This window comes from Pseudochaenichthys georgianus, chromosome 1 (assembly GCF_902827115.2).
Source record: "Pseudochaenichthys georgianus chromosome 1, fPseGeo1.2, whole genome shotgun sequence".
NCBI classification, from domain to species: domain Eukaryota; kingdom Metazoa; phylum Chordata; class Actinopteri; order Perciformes; family Channichthyidae; genus Pseudochaenichthys; species Pseudochaenichthys georgianus.
Window position 1 is genome coordinate 13718935 of NC_047503.1, and position 23126 is coordinate 13742060.

Consider the following 23126-nt stretch of genomic DNA (forward strand, 5'->3'; position numbering starts at 1 on the left):
TCTCACTCTCTGGTCCAGCCTGTCTGCATCACCTGGACACCTTAAACAAACAGATATATATATATATATATATATGTAAAGTACCATGTGTACAAACAATATAACTGATTCTCTTCTGTTGAACATGTTGGATTGTGTATTGTCCGAGTCAGGGTCCTTTTTATTTTACTGTAACTTTGGAAGTTGTGTTACCAATGCTTACTGTTTATTTTATATCAATTTGTAATACAATTAATAAAAACAACAAGGTTTGGGTTCGTTCTTCAGATGACTGTGACGTTAACATGTAAGCTCGATAATGAACTCCAGCTCAATCAACCATATTGTAATATCTAAGTAATCATCTTGAAATATGACATTAATAATTGTAATATACACATATCTTATTGTGAGGTTTATTTCACATAACTACTTCGACATTAACTTGTCTACATACTTGAGCATAGCCAATTTAAATTAACCTTAGCGATGCATACAGTTCCTCCTACATAATAAAATATCTCTAAGTTACAAGGATGTAACCTTATTTTATCAACCTCAAACAGAAGCCGTTTGTTCAACAGTATTATCCCACTTAACACTTGTCTATTTCGTTTTAACCTTTATATATACAGTCTATGATTTTAACTTGGAGGGTACGATTACAATCGTTAGCACCGATGTAGCTACCACTAGCTTACATGCTAACCCAAGCCTTACCATTCATTACGTAGCTGATTAAAATCATTAACACATAAATAAAGCACTCGAATTTCACTTACCGCATTCATGCACCGTCTGTTTTAACCGCAGAGCGAGTCACAATAGTCCGATATATAAGCATGAAGAACAAACAACCACGGCCGGCTACAAGTTGTGTTTCCTGGATGAGCTGAGCAGGCAGAGTCCCTGTAGCTAGCTTCACGGAGCAGCTAGCAGAGAGACAAGAAGCTAGCAGCGGCAGGCACTTGACAGAGCCGTCACTCAATGTGACCACGCCCTAATTTATGCCCAAACTTTAAGACCTAATATAAATAAAAGGGTCGTGTTAGAAAACAATTCACTCTCAGATCCATAATCATGAAGGTGGAATCTAACTATATCGATAATAAAATGTATGGAGCCAGGGAGAGAAACATGTTTTTTTCTGCTGTAAAGTTGGGCATTTTAACATGGGGGTCTATGGAAATTGCTCCTTTCTGCAGCCATCGCCTATCGGCCAATATATGAACTGCAGTGTGTGACACTTCCGTATTGGCTTCACGGCTCTACCCCACAGTTTGCCGCTTGGTATTAACACATGAATACTACTGTTTAATATATGTTTCAATATACATATATACACTGAACAAAAATATAAACGCAACACTTTTGTTTTTGCTCCCATTTTTCATGAGATGAACTCAAAGATCTAAAACATTTTCTATATACACAAAATAACCATTTATCTCAAATATTGTTCAAAAATCAGGAAAACTCTGTGATAGTGAGCACTTCTCCTTTGCCGAGATAATCCATGCCACCTCACAGGTGTGGCATATCAAGATGCTGTCTAATCTAGCATGATTATTGCACAGGTGTGCCTTAGGCTGGCCACAATAAAAGGCCACTCTGAAACGTGCATTTTTGCTTTATTGGGGGGGTCTGGGGGGGTCCGAAAACCAGGCAGTATCTGGTGTGAGGGGTAGGGTTAGGGTTAGGGTTAGGGTAATGTTGTGAATCGAGTGGCCTATGGTGGTGGTGGGGTTATGGTATGGGCAGGCGTATGTAATGGACGACGAACACAGGCCACTCGATTCACCCCCAGACCCCGCAATAAAGCAAAACTGCACGTTTCAGAGTGGCCTTTTATTGTGGCCATTCTAAGGCACACCTGTGCAATAATCATGCTGTCTAATCAGCATCTTGATATGCCACACCTGTGAGGTGGGATGGATTATCTCGGCAAAGGAGAAGTGCTCACTATCACAGATTTTTTCAGATTTGTGAACAATATTTGAGAGAAATGGTTATTTTGTGTTTATAGAAAATGTTTTAGATCTTTGAGTTCATCTCATGAAAAATGGGAGCAAAAACAAAAGTGTTGCGTTTATATTTTTGTTCAGTGTAGATGGATCAGGACAAAAGAGAGAGAATATTTTCTCCTGAAACTTTCAGAAACTCTTTACACAGAGGGGACACATGTTTCTGTATAAAAGTATAAAAGTTGGATTTTGCACAATAGGTGACCTAAACCTGTTAAGCCCCATAGCCCCCGGCTACAGGCTTTTTCTTCACGAAACTGTGTCTTAGGGCATCTTAACATTTAACAACCTATTAATGTGTCATACCCACTTAACGGGAAGAAACTCAGCTAACTGACGATATGACATTTTTTTTCCGAAACGAAACACAAGGGTAATACCTAGCCTCTGAATTAGCACTGAGCAAAAGAATGCTAACGCATTTAGCACATAACTCACGGTAGACATATTTTATTACTTATCGGATCTGCACAAACAAGATATCAGATTAAAGCTGAGATTCCACATATTCTAGAGGTATAAGTATCAAAACTCAGGGCAGCGAAGGCAAATCCAGACAACACACAACGTAGCTTTACGGAGCCAAAACGGCAAATATGTCTTACCTTTGCTGTTTTCTGATCAAAAGTTGTGTTCAATGGCATTAAAACTATACAAACGCTGCTGAAGGTTAATCCGATGTGTCTGTGTCACTTTGAAATGATTACTGATAATCCATCATTCCATTTTTGTCAAAAACCCTCAAAAACGGAGATTTCATATAGTGTGTGAGAGCTACAACCCAGCCTCCGGTTTTGGGCATGCATCACTCTATTCACCAATGCTAATGTTTAGATGGATTTTAGGAAATTCCCCTCGATTCTTTTGGCTCCAATGGTTCAAAAAAGGTGTCAATCATCACAATTGACAGAGGGGGGCCAGAGATATGGCAAATCCACCCAAATCACCCCAGACGTGTTTTTTTTGTTGCTAAATCTCTCTAAAAAGGTCAAATGTCACTTGTTTTGCATCAATCTTGATACAGGGTACTTATATGTTATAGTTTGGATTCCTAAAGCTTTTAGTCTACTATCCCATCATTCAAGGGTGGTTTTCACTATAAGTAATGTTTTTATTTTGGACAGACATCATTTTATATACTTTTTTTTCTATGTTCAATTTGAATTTACTTTAAAATAAAACAATTCTATATTGATACTGACTTTTCTACATCCAACTCACAGGTTTATCATTGCTTTGAGAACAAAGATTATTAATTTACCCCTTTTAGAAGGGAAGATATTTGTTCTGGGAATGTAATTTTTGAGCCTGAGACCTGAAAAACAGGCTTGGGGCTTAACTGGTTAAAACAGTAGCTAACATCAAGGCTACTTCACTCAATTACAATTTATTTTTAACCAAAATAGGGGGACAAGGAACAAAGCACTTTACACAATAATGAGTTATTATCCCACAATTTTGAGATCTTGTAGATTATTTTCTTGACAGAAATGGAAACTTTTTCCTCTTGACTTCCTCATACAGGTTGGTGTCGCCCTCTGTGCACATCCCCCGGTACTGGGGCATGACCGCAAATTGTCTGTGCAACGCCAATACCTCCAGCGACCCGGTTGTGTACTGAGGCAGCAGTACAGGAAGGTCCTGGTTAGTATCATCAGCTGCTATCTGAGAAAGAGTCACTACTCGCTGTGATGGAAACTTCTGGAGCAATGGAGACGCGACTCAGAGAGACACGGGGAGAACAGGAACTTTGATGGCAAACACTGATGGTTTATTTGAAGCTTCACTGCCAGAGAATTCACAAGACATGTGCTGCATACACGAGGTAACACAGCGGTTGCCAAACCAATTCTGAAGATCTCTACCCCAGACCCATTTATTTAGCTGGTTCTGAGAGAATAATCAACATACTGCATAACAGAATAAAACAGGCAAAGCACTATACCACCTCTATCAGCTGACGACAACAGAAGCATTGCCACATTCACTTGAGCTTCATGTGCAAACATTTAAATGATTCAACATCTGCATCCCCCCTGCAGGGAAGTCAGGGTCACTGTGGAGCCCAGTACATGGACGGCAGTCAGTGACTTGCTCAAGGGCACTTTAACCTAAGGGTGGACCACAGTGATGTCCACTGGGAAGGACACAAAACAATGTGTCATCACTGAGAGAGCACTCAGCCTCTGTGCTCAGCAGCCTCCACACATGCTGCTGTTTCCACTGTTTGGCTGCCGAAGCATTGGCAAGAACTATACCACATGAAGCCCACAGCACTATGTTTATTACTATCATCAATTTATGGTTGGAGAAACATTTTATTTATTTGGAATTGGTCTTGGTAAAAGGGTCATTGTGATGATTGTTTTGAAGCTTTGAATAAGTGACATTTGTGCATGGGTTAAAATAAGTTTAAGGATGTGTGAGGATGTTATCACAGCAAAAACACAGATTAAAGAATAAAGTTGACTGCCAAAAGAACACAATGTATCCATTATATGCAAGTGAATAACTGAAGATTCTAGTAATATTATACTAAGCCATTTAGGTTTATGTGGTGTTGTAGGTGTGGTTCCCAACCTTTTTTGGCTTGTGACCCTAACCACAGGAGCTGTGACTCATTTTAAGGTTTCCTGAAGAGGACTATAGTATAATGGCTGGTCTTTCCACTGGTAAATGAATAACATATCAATCAATTATTATTATTATTATTATTATTATTATTATTATTGTTAGTATTATTATTATTATTATCATCAAGTCATTAGATTATATAAAATGTTATAAATAATATAATAGATAGATGAACTTAGACGATTGCTGACAAAACATCAGGTATGATTTCCGTGAAATGGCAATATTGGAGGGAAGGGGGAGGGACGGGGTGGCGTGGGAAAGGGATTCCTTATATTTTTACTGCGTTTTTTCTTTTTGTATTATTGTCAATTTAATTTGTATCTGTATAAGTCCCTCTGTAATGGCAACAAGAAAACAATTAAAAGTTGGTCACAAAAAAACCAAGTCGTTAGATTGTTATCTCAACCATTTATGCTTTTGTGTGTTGTTTTAATCCAGAATACCTGACTTCTACCCCTTGTGAAACCAAGAGTCAACAGCTGTCTAACAATTGATGTACCCATAACTAGAAGTTGTGATGCCTGAAACTAACCAAGTATTTTACAACTACATGTTTTAAACTCCAACCGTGCATCCAAATGTGACTTGTTCGGAATGAGCATGGCACTAAATGACATAAATGGATGACATTACACACTAAATGTCCTTAATGTGGCATGCTATTTATGCACGTTCCCTTGTGATCACATTGTAGTACACAGTATTTTATATGAAAAAAAATATTGAACCAAAACACGAGGCAAGTATGGACAACTGATGTTCTTTTTTTTCTTTTAATCATTTGGTGAAACCCCCTTTGTTGGAAACAACAACTCCAACATCCCATCATATATTCCTTTCATTACAGCAATAAAACAGCAAGGGCAATACGATTTCACAAACAAATGGTGCAGGCCCATTTGTGCATTGAATTTGTGAATTGACTCAGCAGCAGCAGCATGATTTTAAACAAACATACATGAACTTAAGTTATCAGCCTCAATCCAACAACAATCCGCGGTACCGATAAGTGCCCTCTCTCTCTCTCTCTTGCTCGCTCGGAGGCTCGCTCGCACTTTGGCTGTGAGCTGCGGGCGCCTGATAAGCCAACATCCCCCACTTTCATCACTAACAGCGCCCATCATACAGGGCAAATGAAAAGTGTAACCGGGGTGAAAAGGGTGTTACCTTGACTTAATCATGAATATTGTTACATCAAGGCTGAAAATTAGGATGAGCCAAACAGTCAAAAATGTTTTTTCCCCTCCCAGAACTACCAGCGCAGCGCCCCCCAGATCTGGCGCCCTAGGCCAAAAACCACACACGCCCTCTGTCCAGCTCAATGCCACTCCCAGGACCTCCGTTGACTCACACACACACACACACACACACACACACACACACACACACACACACACACACACACACACACACACACACACACACACACACACACACACACACACACACACACACACCATGTATACATCACTTCAGGGGACATTACATTGACTTACATGCATTTCCTGGAGACTTATCCTAACCTTAACCATAACCAACACATGCCTAACCCTTACCCTAACCTTAATCCTAAACCTAACCAAGTCTTCACCCTAAAATTAATGGTTCCCCTTATGGGGACCTCCGATTTGTCCCCATAAGGGAAGCCAGTCCCCACACGTGACTATGTAAACAGATTTAGGTCCCCACAAGTATAGTAATGCTAGACCACACACACACACACACACACACACACACACACACACACACACACACACACACACACACACACACACACACACACACACACACACACACACACACACACACACACACACACACACCATGTATACCAACACGTTCTCACTCTCATCCCGTCACATATTGACGGACGGTCAGGGCCCCTCCCCGTCGCTATATTACGTACAGGGTACCCCTTTCCCGTCATTTTCTACGGGCCGGGCGTCCCATAGACCTTCATTGCGGACACAGCGGACCCCTTGCCCGTCAGGCTTCTACGGGCAGGGCGTCCCATGGACCTTCATAATGCCTATTTTAAGGTTCATTTGGCCATTAAAATGCGTTTTGATCTCATTTTATGCGAGTAATGAGTTTTTATTTCGGATTATTTGTGCAGTACATGTACATGATGTTTAGTTTGCTAGTTATGACGAAGATTACTTCATGAATGTGTACACATTCATGGTTGCTAAGGTGGTTGCTATGGACGCTGCAACAGCTCCCAGACCACGTGATCAACAACAATGGCTGTCCTTCGTGTTATTCTCGGTGGAAAAATGCCTATTTTAAGGTTAATTTGGCCATTAAAATGCGTTTTGATGTCATTGTATGCGAGTAATGAGTTTTTATTTCTGATTAGTTGTGCAGTACATGTACATGATGTTTAGTTTGCTAGTTATGACGAAGATTACCTTACGTCTGTGAGGAAAATACATGGGCTCAGAGCCTCGTATTTTTAAAATCTGTTTTCCTTCTAATTTGTTATTCTTTTCAAAATAACACACTGTTATTTACTCACCAATAACATACAATTATCCTTGCTTTTATTTATTGGTTTAATTCCATAATCTCGGTCTTTTTTGGTGTTCGTCAGGAACTGAATTTCAAAATAAAAATAACCGGAAACAGACGTAGGCCTATAAGGGACAGTTCGAGCATCATTGCGATTGTCAACATGTTTGAGTTTAGGATGGCGAAGACACTACACTACCCAGAATCCCCAGCTATCGTTGAGGACTACAGTGCCCGTGATTACTCTTCTAGGTCTGGGATTGGATGTTGGAGTGGCAGTGCGCCAAGGTTACAGCGTCAAACAGCTGTGTGAAATGGAACGAAACCACGCCAGACTATCCAAAACTGGAATCGAACGCCCCCCCAGAACTACACACTACACTATTGTGTTTCGCAAAATGTTCTATGGGACGTCTCTACTGAACTTTTTCGTTTTCCCACAATTAGAAGTTGCCAGTATTAAACACATTGGTGTTATCAAATGTAAAACATATAATTAATAAATGGATACAAATCGCTGTCCATAATGCGCAGCATCAATATATAGCATTAATATACCCATATGAAAGCTCATTGATACTTTGTAATTCTACTCCACTACAATTCAGAGGTTAACCTGGTATTTTTACTCCACTGCATTTATTTGAGTTACTTTGCAGATTCTGATTAATGATGTGAAATATAAACAACCCTTAAATCAGACTTTAGTTACACCTGAGTAAAATTCAGTGAAGGTTGTCAAGTGCCAACAATCAGGAGAGATATTTGATACTTGTGCTTGAGAAGACTAAACATGTATCTGCAATTGACATTAATGGAAACGAGTAATAAAGTATATTAATTACTCGTTATTCTCTACTAATAGTTAATTAAAGACTATATATTATGGCTATTTTGCACATCCCTTTCAGGATTTCAAGATTTTAAAGGTGTATTGACATATCATTTACACAACTTACGGTGTAGTTATGAAATGAATGAAAAACTTGGGTCACAGGTCCCTCAACAGTGCAGTACAAGACATCTATCAATATGTGTGTACCTCCACCATTAAACTGTCATATTCTGCACATTTCTTATTCTATCTACATACATAAGAGTATAATCCATATGTATAATATCAGTTAAAATAAGTGCTTCAACATAGTTAACATTGCAGGAAAGCAATATATTAGACGTTAAGTACTTTGTATTTATCTGTAGATAGATACCCCCAACGTTTTTTTTCTTATTTAAAAGAAGACCGTAATCTGTTATTTAATGTTTAAATAAAGGTTAATTCGTTTTTCTGTTTTGCACCTCCTCCTATTAATATCTTTGTACATCCTGCACTAAACTGTTTTATTGAAGAGATCACTTATAGTATCTTCTTGATTTTTTATATTCTATATTTCTATCACAGACCTTCTACTTTCCCCCTATGAAAGTATATGTACTCTTAATATTTTTTTAATCAAATATAACACATAAAAACAATAATTCAATAACGTGCTTTAACCACTAGGCACACAAGGTACACACAGACACTTATGTACAACATCTGAAGATGTGTAGTTTTATTCATGCTTTCACATAATTTTACAGCATATTGCTATACTATTTCAGAATCAGTATTTACATTCTTACATTCAAAATGCAATCCAATTCAAAACAGTAATATCTTTAAAAACTACAGTCCTTTTTTATCAGCTGTGCACCGTTATGGTGTAAATATAACCTATCTATGAATTACATCAAATGTAAAAGTCAGCCGAATTAGTGTTGATACTGCAAGGAGACGTATTGTGTGAAGAGAAATTGAGAAGTTTTTTAATTGTTGATATATTTATGATCCACGTCAAGTATTCAGTTTCGGCGGCATTTCTTCAGTTTTTCCATAGGTCTTCTCATCAGGGCTCTCTAAATAAAGAACTACGGCAGATCTGTAATATTTAATGCAGCCGAACCGTGTATTACAATGCCGTTATGTGATGACTTTCAAAGAGAAAAGCAAGAGCACTCGGAATTAAGTATTATTTTAGTCTTTTCAAATGTTTTCCGGATTTCATATAATATAAACACCAAATCCCAGCATGCATTGCGGCTAAAACATCCAATCAGCGTAGCTGAGAATCTTGGGTAATCGCTCGAAATGCCCACGTCTGTTTCCGGTTATTTTTATTTTTAAATTCAGTTCCTGATGAACGCCAAAAAAGACCGAGATTATGGAATTAAACCAATAAATAAAAGCAAGGATAATTGTATGTTATTGGTGAGTAAATAACAGTGTGTTATTTTGAAAAGAATAACAAATTAGAAGGAAAAAAAGATTTTAAAAATACGAGGCTCTGACCCCCATTTTCCTCACAGACGTAAGGTGATCTTCGTCATAACTAGCAAACTAAACATCATGTACATGTACTGCACAAATAATCAGAAATAAAAACTCATTACTCGCATACAATGACATCAAAACGCATTTTAATGGCCAAATGAACCATAAAATAGGCATTTTTCCACCGAGAATAACACGAAGGACAGCCATTGTTGTTGATCACGTGGTCTGAGAGCTGTTGCAGCGTCCATAGCAACCACCTTAGCAACCATGAATGTGTACACATTCATGAAGTAATCTTCGTCATAACTAGCAAACTAAACATCATGTACTGCACAAATAATCAGAAATAAAAACTCATTACTCGTATAAAATGACATCAAAACGCATTTTAATGGCCAAATGAACCTTAAAATAGGCATTATGAAGGTCTATGGGAGGCCCTTCCCGTAGAAACCTGACGGTCAAGGGGTCCGCTGTGTCCGCAATGAAGGTCTATGGGACGCCCTGCCCGTAGAAAATGACGGGAAAGGGGTACCCTGTACGTAATATAGCGACGGGGAGGGGCCCTGACCGTCCGTCAATATGTGACGGGATGGGAGTGAGAACGTGTTGTGTATACATCACTTCAGGAGACATTACATTGACTTACATGCATTTACTGGAGACTTATCCTAATCTTAACCATAACCAACACACACCTGACCCTAACCCTTACCCTTAACCTTACCCTAATCCTAAACCTAACCAAGTCTTCACCCTAAAATTAACGATTCCCCTCATGGGGACCTGCAATTTGTCCCCATAAGGGAGGCGAGTCCCCACACGTGACTGTGTAAACAGATTTAGGTCCCCACAAGTATAGTAATGCTAGGACACACACACACACGCGCGCGCGCACACAGCTCTGCAGTGTAATATGATCGGTGCTTGCTCGTTACGCACACTTTTCTCGGGTCGGGGATGCTTCTCGCAGACAAAGGAAGGAGTTTTCCGCGCTGCGTGTGATTATCATCCAGCCAAAGGAACGGAAAAGTTGCAGCTTCAAACACACACACACGCACACACTGCCACATCACACACCGCCGAAACTGCACTTCAACATGCGTTTAGGACTTTCGGTGCTGCTTCTTTCTTTGACGAGGAGTTGTTGGTGTGTCCCGCAGCAGCAGACATGTCATCCAGGAGACGAGTTTTTAGGTAAGGTCCCTTCAACTTCAAACAAAATCCATAGATTACTGTACGACGTCAAATCAGAATGGAGACAGAACTTAAAAGACCATTTGAATGAGCAAAAAGGACTATTTCATAATATACCCGTCGCTTTTATAAAGAAAAACAGTTGTTTTCATGGCATACCCTCTCGCTGCACTAAATTATTATTTCAGTTATTACCTTTCAATGTATCGCTGTTAATGCATGTACTGCCAAAAAAGGTGGAAAGATTGTAAAGTTTCGTTATTATTCATATGGGACCTTGACTTGACGTTAGACACATTTTCAGCTGCAGTTTTTTTTAACCATGTTCATAAACAGTAGTTAAAAAAAAGCATAGGGCCTCCTTTGGCTCGGCCCTTGTTTTTGGAGATGTCGCCTCCTAGCGTTTTATTTATGACACAAATATGTCCATGCTTCCTAATTGTTTGGCTTTGGTTTTCTCACAGGAAGATGCAGCAACAGCGTGGCTGGAGACACACGTAAGTGGCACATTCATTTGTCCAAGTTGTGAAATATAGGGTCTTACGTTACATTAATCACTGTTGGATTTTGTAGGTCAGATTTTATACCTCGGCTACAGAAAGAAATCCGCGTAAATGACATTTCAGGGCCTCTCCACTTATACATGAAAAGACATGGCCTAAGATCTATTTCCAGGTCTTTATATCAACTTCAGAGCTAGAAACCATGAAATACTGAGTGTCACTGCAGGATGCAACATGCCTCCTCTCCAGCTAGAGGGTAATTCAGGCAGCTGCAGCACATAAGGATTTATGAGCTTTAAAAAAAAAACCTAAACTGTACTTTACCTTTTTGAAGCACCAGGTGCTACACAGAGGCACTACAGTACACCAGGTGCTATGCATATAATCAACAAGTGTATCCATAGGCGGATTATATGCTTGACACCTCCCCGCCTATAGAAGCTACACACAGACTTCATAGTTGTTCTTTATGTCGTTACTTTCTGTCTCTTTGTTGTCATTTTGTGTTTCTTTGGAGTCCTTTTCTTTCTCTTTCTAGTCATGTTGAGTCTTTTTAGTTGTTTTGTATCGTTTTTTGTGTTTTAGTGTCCTTTGGATTTATTTGGATTATCCCTTATAGTTGCTTTGTGTCTATTGTAGCCATTTTGTGAGACTTCAGAGTCATTTTGAGGCTTCTAGTTATTTTTGCCCCTTTTAATAAGCATTGTCAGTCTCTTTGTAGTTTATTGACCTATATTTATTTAAGGTTGTTCATTGTAATTTAACTTTACTAATTGATACATGGCTCTCCCTGACATTTGAAGCCCATCGTGACCCATTACACATTCCATTCCTGGATACAGAACTTTAGCCCTATTTGAAACGTACAACAACAAAAGAAAAGCTTTGTTAAACTTATTTAACTATACTTAAGCTAACATATTGGCACACACATTACTTTAAATTTAAGTTAACAACTTTCTCTGTTATCTTGTTCCACAGCTACCTGCACAGAGCTGAACCTGGGCTACTGCAATGATATGGAATACTCAAGGTGGGTGGTATAGGTTGGTAATAATGGTTGTTAGCTGAACACATATCCATTTCCTGTCTAATGTTATTCTTTTGGGGAAAAAAAGCTAAAAGCTAACTGTTATCATCGTGCTCCAGCACCATATTTCCCAACATCCTTGGCCACCAGAGTCGTTTGGATGCAGAGTCAGGGGCGGAGTACCTCCTCCTCAGCGTTATCCATGGCCTTCTCAACGGGGAGTGTTCTCCTGAGATTCGTCTCCTTGGCTGCTCGGTTCTCGCCTCCCCCTGCAAGGACGGCAAGATGATCAAACCTTGCCGCAGCACATGTGACGCCCTGAGGAAAGACTGTGCTCATGCATTCGAGTCCATCGACATGGCCTGGCCCTACTTCTTAGACTGTGACCGCTTCTTCGCAAGCGACCAAGAGGGCTGCGTTGACCCATTGGCAGGGCTGAAAGGTAAAGGACACGCTGTTGTGTTGTACTGTTTGGGACCAAAACATAATTATACTCTTCTGTGAAACAAACAAAGCATCTTTCTCTCCCTCCCTAAATCCTGGCATCCCTCCTCCAGCCAGACAGGAGCTAGACATGTCAAGCCACTCTCATGATGAACCCAGCACCATCATCCAGTTCATCTACACATCCAACACCCAGATGTACAACTTACTGAAGAGAACCGCAGCCAAGTGCTCCCAAATCTCTCAAGTGTACAGCATCGGACGCAGCACGGAGGGCCGGGATCTGCTGGTTATTGAGTTCAGCAAGAACCCAGGACAGCACGAGCTATGTGAGTAAGAAGAGTAGTGGCATTAACTGTGTGATGACATGTTTGTAATGCACACAGCTTGGTGATTACATTGTTCCTGTTTATTACTCTCCAATCAAATCTTCCTGTGGTGTAATGAATTAGTGCTCTTAACTTTACGATTTCATATTACCGCTCTCACCAAAATGGCAGCTGTTTTTAAGCAAATCAATCTTTAAAAATACTGCACACTATCTTCCCAACACCAGAGCAGACAAAGTTAGCGACTAACTGGTGAATATAGTGGAGCTGCTTATTTCGGATGTTCATTTCTTTCTTGTAAATAAATACATTACATGCCTGTTTTCCAATAGCCTCAATTAGCATCCGTTTTACCGGGGTAGATCTCCATGGTAACTTATGTTGAACGGCAAACCAGAGGCCTGTACTACGAAGCAGGATTTTCGCTTAGCCGGCTAACTTCAGGGAAAACTCTGGCTTTCCGGTCCTACGACGCTGGTTCTCTTCTTAGCGGGCTCGATCTCCATGGTAACTTATGCTGAACGGCTAGCCTGGTCCGGAGCAGGTTAGGTTCCAGGATAAGAGATCAACTCAGTGAAAGTATACCGCCTGCTGACCAATCAGAGCTCCGTGTGCGGAGTTTAAAGCGATCAAGTCATATTACAGGATAGAGGAAATATAGAAAAACTGCAGTTGCAGGAAAGACGTCCGGCAAAAATCAACTGACTGTGTGAACGTGAACATTAATAGAATATCACCTCCATCTTCAGAGCAATCTGACTATTATAACATTAGCGTTAAGAAAGCTTACTTAAATATCTGCCACAAGTTAACATAAGTAACCGGATCAGAGTAACATTACGTACAGTCCGCGGCACTGTGAGTGCAGACGTCAATGTGTCACATTATCATTCATATCACTTCATAATGTATCGTATATCTCCTTATCTGAGTCAGCTGAGCCGTATCTGGCCGTGCAACACTCACAGCGTCACATACTGTATGCAGAAGTATTATTTTAAGCAACACATTAAGATGACGAAACACTTGAGTCAAATGTAATTGAAGTCAGATCGTGTTTTAGACGGGGCAGTGATATCATAAACCTGTTAATGTACGCATTCAAACTCTTTTTTATGTTACCAGCTGTTCTGTATTCACCTTGCAGGTGCAGCTCTGTGGCTTTTATCCTGGATAAAGTGTTTAAGTCATGGATGTTTAAAGTTTAACTTCTTCATATTTGTCTAATATCATAGTTTTCTTTTCATTCAGGAAGTATGACACGTTTAGAAGTAGAAGTAGATCGCGTTTGTATTGGGTTAATTAAGCTAGATAACTCAAACATATCCAGGGTCTGTTGAACTAGTAGTACAGGCCCTGGCCTTGCTCTTCCCCAACTTCAACCACTTTTATTTGTATAATTCAATTTTTTTACAGGATGAGTGGTGTACAATTACATCACATTTGAGATTTCAACAGCAAGAAATTAATTAGCAACAAAACTTGCTTTAAATGAGATAATACCAATTAATACTTCATCCCCACTCATTTAAAAAACAAACAAACACTGACCAAACCTATCCCCTCCACAATTCTTTACTTTTCCAGTTTTGCAATATCAGTTTCTCATAGATTAATAATGCATACATTATTAGCCATCCAGTTGAGTATCTTATTTTCTGGGGAGCTCCAACCACTTGTGTCTCTCCTGTTTCCAAAATACCACGATGGTGGCGAACAAACTGCCAGGCTCTAGCAGTTTAAGGGGCAGAACACAAACCAAGAGGGGACTAGGTCCACTTTTGTTATCCAGGCTTGTTCTGAGGCCCCAAAGTGGCTCACGTCAATGATTGCAGCTTTCACCCCGTTTCCTTTTGCCTGTAATCCGTAGTGGAGCCAGAGATCAAGCTGGTGGCCAACATGCATGGCAACGAGGTTCTGGGCCGCCAGCTGCTCGTCTACATGGCCCAGTACCTGTGCTCAGAATACCTCCTGGGGAACCAGCGGATTCAGACCATCATCAACACGACCCGCATCCATATTCTGGCCTCCATGAACCCAGATGGCTATGAGCTAGCCGCCTCAGAGGTAGAGGATAACAATGACCCGGAGCTCAGCAACCAGGAAGTAAATATTGTTAACAGAAAAAAGACAAACCACCATTATCCGCTCTCAATCTCAATGTGTGTTCTGTCTGTTCGGCTTGACTTGTAGAAGTGGAGGAATGAGGACTTGGAGAATTTGAGCATTGCTGATGCAGATGGTTTTTACAACGTTGATCAAGGGTTGTCAAATGGGACACCATTGAGCAACTTGTGAACACTTTTTAGTTGCACATTTGGCAATTTTTTAATATCTAGAAAAAGACAATAACATAATGTGCTTACACTTTGGTTTGCTGATGGACAAAAGGACATCCTAATTGTTAACAAGCAGTAATACATCAGTGACTTATGGGAAGTTGCAGGTAGATGTATCTACTGTAAAGTCTGGTTAAGTTACTAAATTGGTTGTGAAAGATGAATAAGAGTACTCAACCCTTCAAGCTTCTACGTTCAACCTATTCTTTTTACTAACCAGAGAATCCAACACTAATCATCCCTTCCATTCGTTGTTTAGCATTGTAGGCGGCCCTCAGTATTGCAAGCCTGAGGAAGTGGGACATCTACATTGTAATCTCTTGAGCCTGTCAATGCTAAAGATGATAATACTTTGTCCTTTTGGTCAAAATATTGTGCATGTATGAACTAATGTCTCCCTGTGCCCTCAACACGCTCTGCATGCATGTGTGCTTTATACTTATCATGTGTATGATCAGATGTTTGTTGTAGTCATTTGACAAGGTGGGGTTAAAAGTTGTGAGATCCACTATTCAATTCTTAGTTGTCTCAATGTTTAATCCAAAACACATTCTATTGCCTGATACCTTTGTTGTACGCATATTAATTGTATATGTATACGTCTGTGTATATATATCTTTACTGCAATTTATATGCATGGTTTTTAGTGTGACAGGCTGTCTGATTGCACCACACTAAGCAATTCAACATACGTCAATGATGATCAGATTTACAATGTATTGTGTAGGCTACTGTATCATCAATTAAACGTATCACTGTCAATCAACACCCCATATTTATATTATATTTGGCACATGCATATTCTCCTACTATATAATGACATGCAGCAGTTTGCATAATCCAAAAATGTTTTATTGTTTGGATTTATCATTGATTTAATGCATTATCTGCTCATCTATATTATGTATGATGCTGCTTTCCTGTTGTCACTCCATTTCCTTCTTTGCATAATGACGGATATATGGTCTTGTCTTCATGTTAACGGAATTATCAGAAATAGTCTAATAGGTTTTTGCCTGTATTCCTGACTAATATTCATATATTTTACTCATATAATCATTGCTCCGACTAACACCTTCACATCATCATCATGATTAATGTATCTGGCACTTAGTAACACTCCTAGTTGTTTAAACCTTAATGTTTCAGGGTCACTTATTGAATGGTTGGACCAATGGACGGACCAACGCCCAGAATTTAGACCTTAACCGCAATTTTCCTGACCTCACCTCCATTTTCTACCGGAACCGCCGCAGCAGTCACTACCGCATTGACCACATCCCAATCCCTGATGCCTACTGGTTTGGCAAGGTAAGTAGGCCTAGAGGTGGTACACTTTTTATTTTAAATTAATCAGATTCAGTTGTTCAGCCTTACCTCTCTTTGGCCTGTAGGTGGCACCAGAGACCTATGCAGTGATGAAGTGGATCAGGTCGCTGCCCTTCGTTCAGTCTGCCAGCCTACATGGAGGGGATATGGTGATCTCATATCCCTTCGACTTCTCCAGACACCCTCAAGAGGAGAGGATGTTCTCACCCACCCCAGATGAACAGGTAGGATAAGTTGATTGAATATCCATGCTATAAAACTTTTTTTTTTGTTCGTGCACTGGTCAATATTGAGGATTGTGTTTCTTCCATGTCATCTTTCAGACAACAAAATATCCAAACACCCCTTTAGGAGTTAGTGTTACTAACTTTCGTCTAACCTATTTCTCGTAAATTCACCAAAGCTTAGCATTATTTATTGCTCATTTGCATATTAAACATAACATTTCAGCAAACAAGACAAAACAGAATTGTCCTAATGTGAGTTATCAACTATGGAAGTGTTATTGTGATATATGTGTATATATACTGTGTTTATATATATATATTCACCTGTAGTGTATATTTCAATTATAAAATACACATCTTTAAAGGACAATTTCTCAAAAATATTTGTATTCTCATAATGCATAAATTAACCACTTCATAAACTTTGTTAACGTTTTTACAGATAGTTATTTTCATAAATCATTCATATTCTAATTGTATTCTTAAAAACACAGCAACAATTATTTTTATTATTTATTTCGATGTTACAAGGAAGATATCCAAAATTCCCTGAATCTAATATGTTCATAGATTGAACAATTTTGAACATGGCTTTAAAACAATCTCCAGATCTCTACTCTGGAAATTAATGCAAAATGAACAAATAAGATATTTTTGCATATGTAACATTTAAATTCTAGAAAAAAAAAAGTAAAGTATCAACTGACAAAGTTTGATGATGTAATTGATTGATTACCATATTAATCTGCCATGTCTATCATAATCAATGCCCCCATGTTCAGGTCCTGAAGCAGCTGGCTCGTACCTACGCAGACGCCCACGAAACAATGTCGAACAACGACACAGAGAGGTGTGGAGCCAACTTTTACCGCACTAGAGGCATCATCAATGGGGCACTGTGGTACAGTTTTGCTGGTGGTGAGATATATAACATTTGTCAAACTACTGAGAGGCGTTAGCTTTTTCTCTCCATCTCATTGCTGTTGGGGGACTCATCATGTACACTTACCCTTTCAGGTATGTCAGACTTTAACTACTTGCACACTAATTGTCTGGAGATCACCGTGGAGCTCGGCTGTGACAAATTCCCCTCAGAGGCCGAGCTTTACCCAGAATGGAAGAGGAATAAGGAAGCTCTGCTCAGTTTTATGGAGTCTGTGAGTGTCCCTAATACAGGCTTGATGACCAGTTGTTTCAAAATGTGCAAATGTTTACAGTGCATATAGTTGAAGGATGAGTTATTGACAATGAGTGTGTGAGAGTACAAGTTAAATATTGCAGTAGAACACTTTTACTTTTTAAAGACCAGAAAGGACACAAAGGACTAGAAGAATGTTAATAATAAGTGCCATTGACGTAAATAAAAGATTGAGGCTGAAAAATAAGAATATTCCTTGTGTGCCCTGTTCCTGATCAGGTCCACCGAGGAATAAAGGGAGTTGTTACAGATCTTGATGGAAATAGAATAAAAGGAGCCACGATCTCTGTCAGGGGGATTAAGAAGGATGTTACCACAGGTAAACAATGTCCTGCATGGCTACACATTGGCTACACATTTTTAAGGTATTACTTTGATGTTTATTTCGAATTAATTTGAGGCATATTTGACAAAGTTTTCATGATATTAAACAGTTTAAGCCACGCTGACTGTTGGATACATCGCCATGAAACTTTGTACAGATATTCATGTTCCCCAGATGATGAAGCATTATGACTTTGATGACGCCTTCACTTTCTCAATTCAATATCCTTTTTTTACCTAAAAAATAACATTTCCATCAGTCTTAGCTGTACCCTGTGGTAAGTTCTAATTAGCACATGTTGGCATGCTAACAAGCTTAACTAAGATGGTCAAGATTGTAAATATTACATATGCAAAACATTAGCATGCTAACATGCTTATCCAAAATAAAATAAAACCATAACTTACTTGATATCAAAGGGTTAACAAATCCACCAGCATGGCTGTAGGATTGTTTGTATGTATACTCTCCTCTTTTATTTGTCACACTATTTACTGTGCTCTTTCATTATTGGATCTCCTCTCTGACTGGATGGCCCTGCTCTCTTCCCCTTCCTCCAGCTGAAGATGGAGACTACTGGCGTCTGCTGAACCCCGGTACTCACATCCTGACAACCACAGCCAAGGGTTACTCCAGGGTCAGCAAGAGGGTGTATCTGCCTCACAACCTGAACAAGGCTGGACGTGTCGACTTTGTGTTGGAGAAGGTTGGACTTTGTCTTCATTTTCTTTTCAAATTTACTTTTTAAATGTTACTTTTTACATGATTGTTTAGTTTTTGTAGAGATGTATGCACCTTTTTTAGCTACTAGCTCATTGCCATCTGCAGACGGGAAGACATAAACACTTATACAACTATTACACTTTTAAAAACACATTCAATGCTTAATGGATATCTTCTATTAGCCTTGCTCTATACTTACATTTCCACTTTCCTGAATCCAGGTTCCCATAGAGCCCGATATCGACGACTACCTCTTCCCCACAGTAGACACATGGGAGCGATTCGACCCCTACAACCAGTTTGAGCGCTTCGGAGAGCCAGACGCGAGGGAGGGAGGGATAGAGCGGCAGCAAAAACCATGGTGGTGGAACTACTTCTCCCAGTCTGGCATCTCACCTCCAAATTGGCTGCTGCGAAGTGTCTAGACGCACAGGACATTAAAGATCCCGGGATACCACTGAGACTGGTGATGGACGGTCCTGCATCTAGTCCCACTGGTGCTTTCAGATGTAGCAGGAGCTTAGAAAACTACAATTAGCAGAGCCCAATAGGTTTAGGTGCTTCATGAAAGGATGTGAACAAGCATTTCTCTGCCAGGCAACACTTTGATAATGGCTTGTAAGAGGGGTTTTAGCACATTTTTCTTTGTAGCTGCATTTAACTTGTTTTAAGTGAAAATATAACCACTGGAAAAACAAAGGGTGTATATAATTGTATACACTTATTTGAATATTGTGATTACACATTGAAATTTCACGGCAGCTGCTGCATAAAATGTATAAATGCACATTTAAAAGTGTTTTATTCCGTGCAAATATCAGGCAGATTTGACAGTTTTTTATGATCACATTCCACAGGTTATTTCCCTGTATGTTTTTCTAGCCACATTTTATACACAGCAAGAGTGTTGAAATGTTTGCTTTGTTGGTTTTTCACAAGCTTAAAAAATAAATATGAAATATTTGTGGCATATCTTCTTCCTTTTTTCATGTTAAAAAAACCAAACACTTCCCCCTTGCATTAAACACATCGATTATAGTCCTTTGTTGACTTCCACGACAGTGCCATCACCGTAACGCTCACGCAGAGGTGGGAGAATACTCAAAGCTTGTACTTGAGTAAAAGTAGAAGTATCAGAGTGTAGGAATACTATGTTACATCGACATTTTATTCAAGTAAAAGTACACCATTATTGGCATCAAAATATACTTAAAGTACCAAAAGTTAAAGTACTCATTATGCAGATTGGTCCGTTTCAGAATAATTTATTTGGATTATAATTATTGATCACTAAAGTGTTATTAAAGCTGGTAAAGGTACAGCTAGTTTGAATGAGTTTGTAGCATACTGCAGGGTAGTTTGTGAATTTACTCCAGGACTAACTAAAGTCTGATTTAAGGGGTGATTATATTTCACATCATTAATTCAAATCTGCAATATAACTCAAGGTACAAAATAAATGTAGTAGAAAAAGTAGATTTACTCATGTGAAGTACAAGTTCCTCTAAATTGTACTGAAGTACAGTATTGAGTTAATGTACTCAGTTTCTTTACATCACTGCACTCACGCTTCTATTGGCCAGCGCTCCAACGCATTGTACGTGATAGGCTAAGGGGTGTGACGTCCTTAAGTGGTTGACCAATCATAACAGAGTTGGCCAGCTAACCAATCAGAGCAGACTGGGCTCTGGTTTCAGACAGAGGGTGAAAATAAAGACCTTTTTGAACATTGAAGCATGTTAACAAGTCACAGTGGAGGCACAGTTTTTTTATTATAACATTCCACAGGTTATTTCCTTGTATATAGCCACATTTTATACACTGTTTGAGTACAACACATAATTTAAATGAACACTGTATTTTGAACACTGTATTTTGGATTTGCTACTGTTACAATGCTGTTGTGTTTTGTGAAATGCTGTAGTGTTTTGTGAAATGCTGTAGTGTTTTCTGAAATGCTGTAGTGTTTTCTGAAATGCTGTAGTGTTTTCTGAAATGCTGTTGTGTTTTCTGAATGCTGTGATGTTTTCTGAAATGCTGTTGTGTTTTGTGAAATGCTGAGGTGTCTTGCACTTCAGGGCCACCGTAGGAGGCTGACCGGCAGGTAGTCCATCCAGTTATTTTAGCCAGGCCGACTAAAATAATTGCTTGTGCTTTTTACAGCGCCACGGCTTCCACAGATGAAATGTTTTATGTATTTATTGTCAAAGCATCTAATGTATTCATTGCTATCGGGATGTTAAGAGCATTCCAATATAACAACAAGTGTTTCTGAAATGAATTACCAACCCCACCTTTAAGTCATATATTTGTAGAGCTTAAAACAGGCTCTTATTGTGTATATATGAAGAGGCTTTTGTAGCTTTTGATCACCAGAGGGCGCCAGATAACATGTAATGGCAGACTGTCCCAACCGTTCCCAACATCTTTAAGTCAATGATGAGTCGTCTGATTACATGGTGGGGGACATTTGTACTCTTCATTCATTCATGATTTCATGTTTCTATCCACAAAGGCATTGAGGTAGTTTTTTTTACACAAGCCAACAGGGAGAATCAGTTCAACGAGTTATACAGTCTGCAGGCCTGGTTCAAAGTGAAAGGTTGACGGAGTTCTCAGCAATTACCAGTAAATACAATTATATGTCAGGGTCTTGTTTTTATTCTTCCCAAATTATTTTGCGGAAGGAAACCACCATTTTACAGGATTACTGCCCGGGCGCGAGCTGTATCCTTGCGCCCTCACAGCATCGCAGCGCAGGTGTGTCGGAGTGGTTGTGATTGCCACCAGTGTTTGCTTTGAAGTCGAGTTTTTATATTAACGGTCACTGTCGACAAAATAAGTCAAAAATAAATACATTTTATTAACTAGTCGCAACATTTCACACAACCTTTCTAAAGCGAGAACACTAAGCTAAAACGCAGCATGCTAGGTGAAGTTGTTCCTTCCACGGTCAACCCCAAGGTAGGCTCTCACATACGTTTTATGAAGAAAGTTCGATAAACTTGAGCAACTTTATGCCTTTCTTATTAAAGGACCCTTAATTCTCCTACAGTTAATGCATTTCCCTGTCGTTCAAAGTGTAAAAAAGGCATATTTTACATGCTAGCACGAGAACCAGCAGGTCTCTGTTTTACACATTTTACATGTAGTTTAGAAGGTTTATTACGAACGTGTGACGTACATTTAACAGCGGACAACAGCTTATTGCTTAATATATCTGATACAATTACTCAACTTATTTCTCACAGCAAATATTTGTTCCTTGTCTATAGAAAAAAAGCCGAGGTCTAATTTATAACATTAACGAGGGCTCAGTTCCATTTAGGTTTAACAGCATATTAGTACACCTGAGCATGTGAGGAGGTGCTCAGTGTGTTGATGTCATGGCAACATCCAAGTAAAGTGAAAACTCTATTTGAATTGAACAAATAATGGCAGTGTTGTCTGATTGGGGAATGCTGCCACATAATATGCATACACATAAGGAATTATAGATGCTAAAAAAACAAATGTTATGCATGGCAGATAATTAAGCATATACATAATTGATCATAGTTGTGTGCTCCATGACTAATACACAGCGTCATGATAATAAAAGACAACAATGATTCCATGGTTGCACTCGATGCACTAGCATCTGTGTATTTAGGTCCATGTAGTATAATCCTGCTGCACCACCTGCATCCTACAGTTTACCCAATTGGCACAGCTGGAACTGAGAATGCACAGCAGTCTATCAATAATATCTGCTGGAGACTGGATCGCGTGCAACCTCTCCTAACATCACCATCCAATCCATCTGCTAACCGTTTCTAAAGCACACTGCCCTGTGCTTGAACTAATGTAAGTGTATTAAGCCAGAGCACGATTCATATCTATAATCTATCCCATGATTAGCTGCACTATATGGAGGCATGTGTAGGCCACCATATTATTTAAGTCAAGCAGTTTACATGGAAGCCAAAGTAGTTATTGACCCCATACACTGGTCACATACAGTATGCTCAGAGC

At 39.3% G+C, this 23126-nt stretch overlaps 1 protein-coding gene and 1 long non-coding RNA gene across 3 annotated transcripts; one reads left to right on the forward strand and one right to left on the reverse strand.

The window, feature by feature from the left end:
* Window positions 1-10484: 10484 nt before the first annotated feature.
* cpz (carboxypeptidase Z) lies at window positions 10485-20082 on the forward strand. Of its 2 annotated transcripts, none has more exons than XM_071204807.1 (13): window positions 10485-10665; window positions 11130-11162; window positions 12150-12201; window positions 12318-12640; window positions 12756-12971; window positions 14842-15077; window positions 16460-16621; window positions 16705-16863; window positions 17649-17784; window positions 17884-18023; window positions 18284-18383; window positions 18950-19095; window positions 19334-20082. In XM_071204807.1, the coding sequence occupies exons 1-13, from the start codon at window positions 10569-10571 to the stop codon at window positions 19535-19537; spliced, it is 2004 nt and encodes a 667-aa protein (XP_071060908.1). In that variant the 5' UTR covers window positions 10485-10568; the 3' UTR covers window positions 19538-20082. The 2 variants fall into 2 exon arrangements, with proteins under 2 accessions (XP_071060908.1, XP_033944763.1); XM_034088872.2 differs by having other exon boundaries at window positions 14842-15038.
* Window positions 12387-13472, reverse strand: LOC139434832 (uncharacterized). The gene is made up of 3 exons (XR_011644141.1): window positions 13290-13472; window positions 12852-12967; window positions 12387-12467 (listed from the first exon to the last, which is right to left on the reverse strand). It is a non-coding gene; the product is annotated as an uncharacterized lncRNA (long non-coding RNA).
* Window positions 20083-23126: the final 3044 nt, after the last annotated feature.

Bases quoted from the DNA above. Each gene is read 5' to 3' on its own strand.
- cpz (XM_071204807.1), top strand. From the start codon at position 10,569: ATGCGTTTAGGACTTTCGGTGCTGCTTCTTTCTTTGACGAGGAGTTGT. The intron at 12,972-14,841 runs GTGAGTAAGAAG...TGTAATCCGTAG, and splicing joins CCCAGGACAGCACGAGCTAT to TGGAGCCAGAGATCAAGCTG. The intron at 16,622-16,704 runs GTAAGTAGGCCT...TTTGGCCTGTAG, and splicing joins ATGCCTACTGGTTTGGCAAG to GTGGCACCAGAGACCTATGC.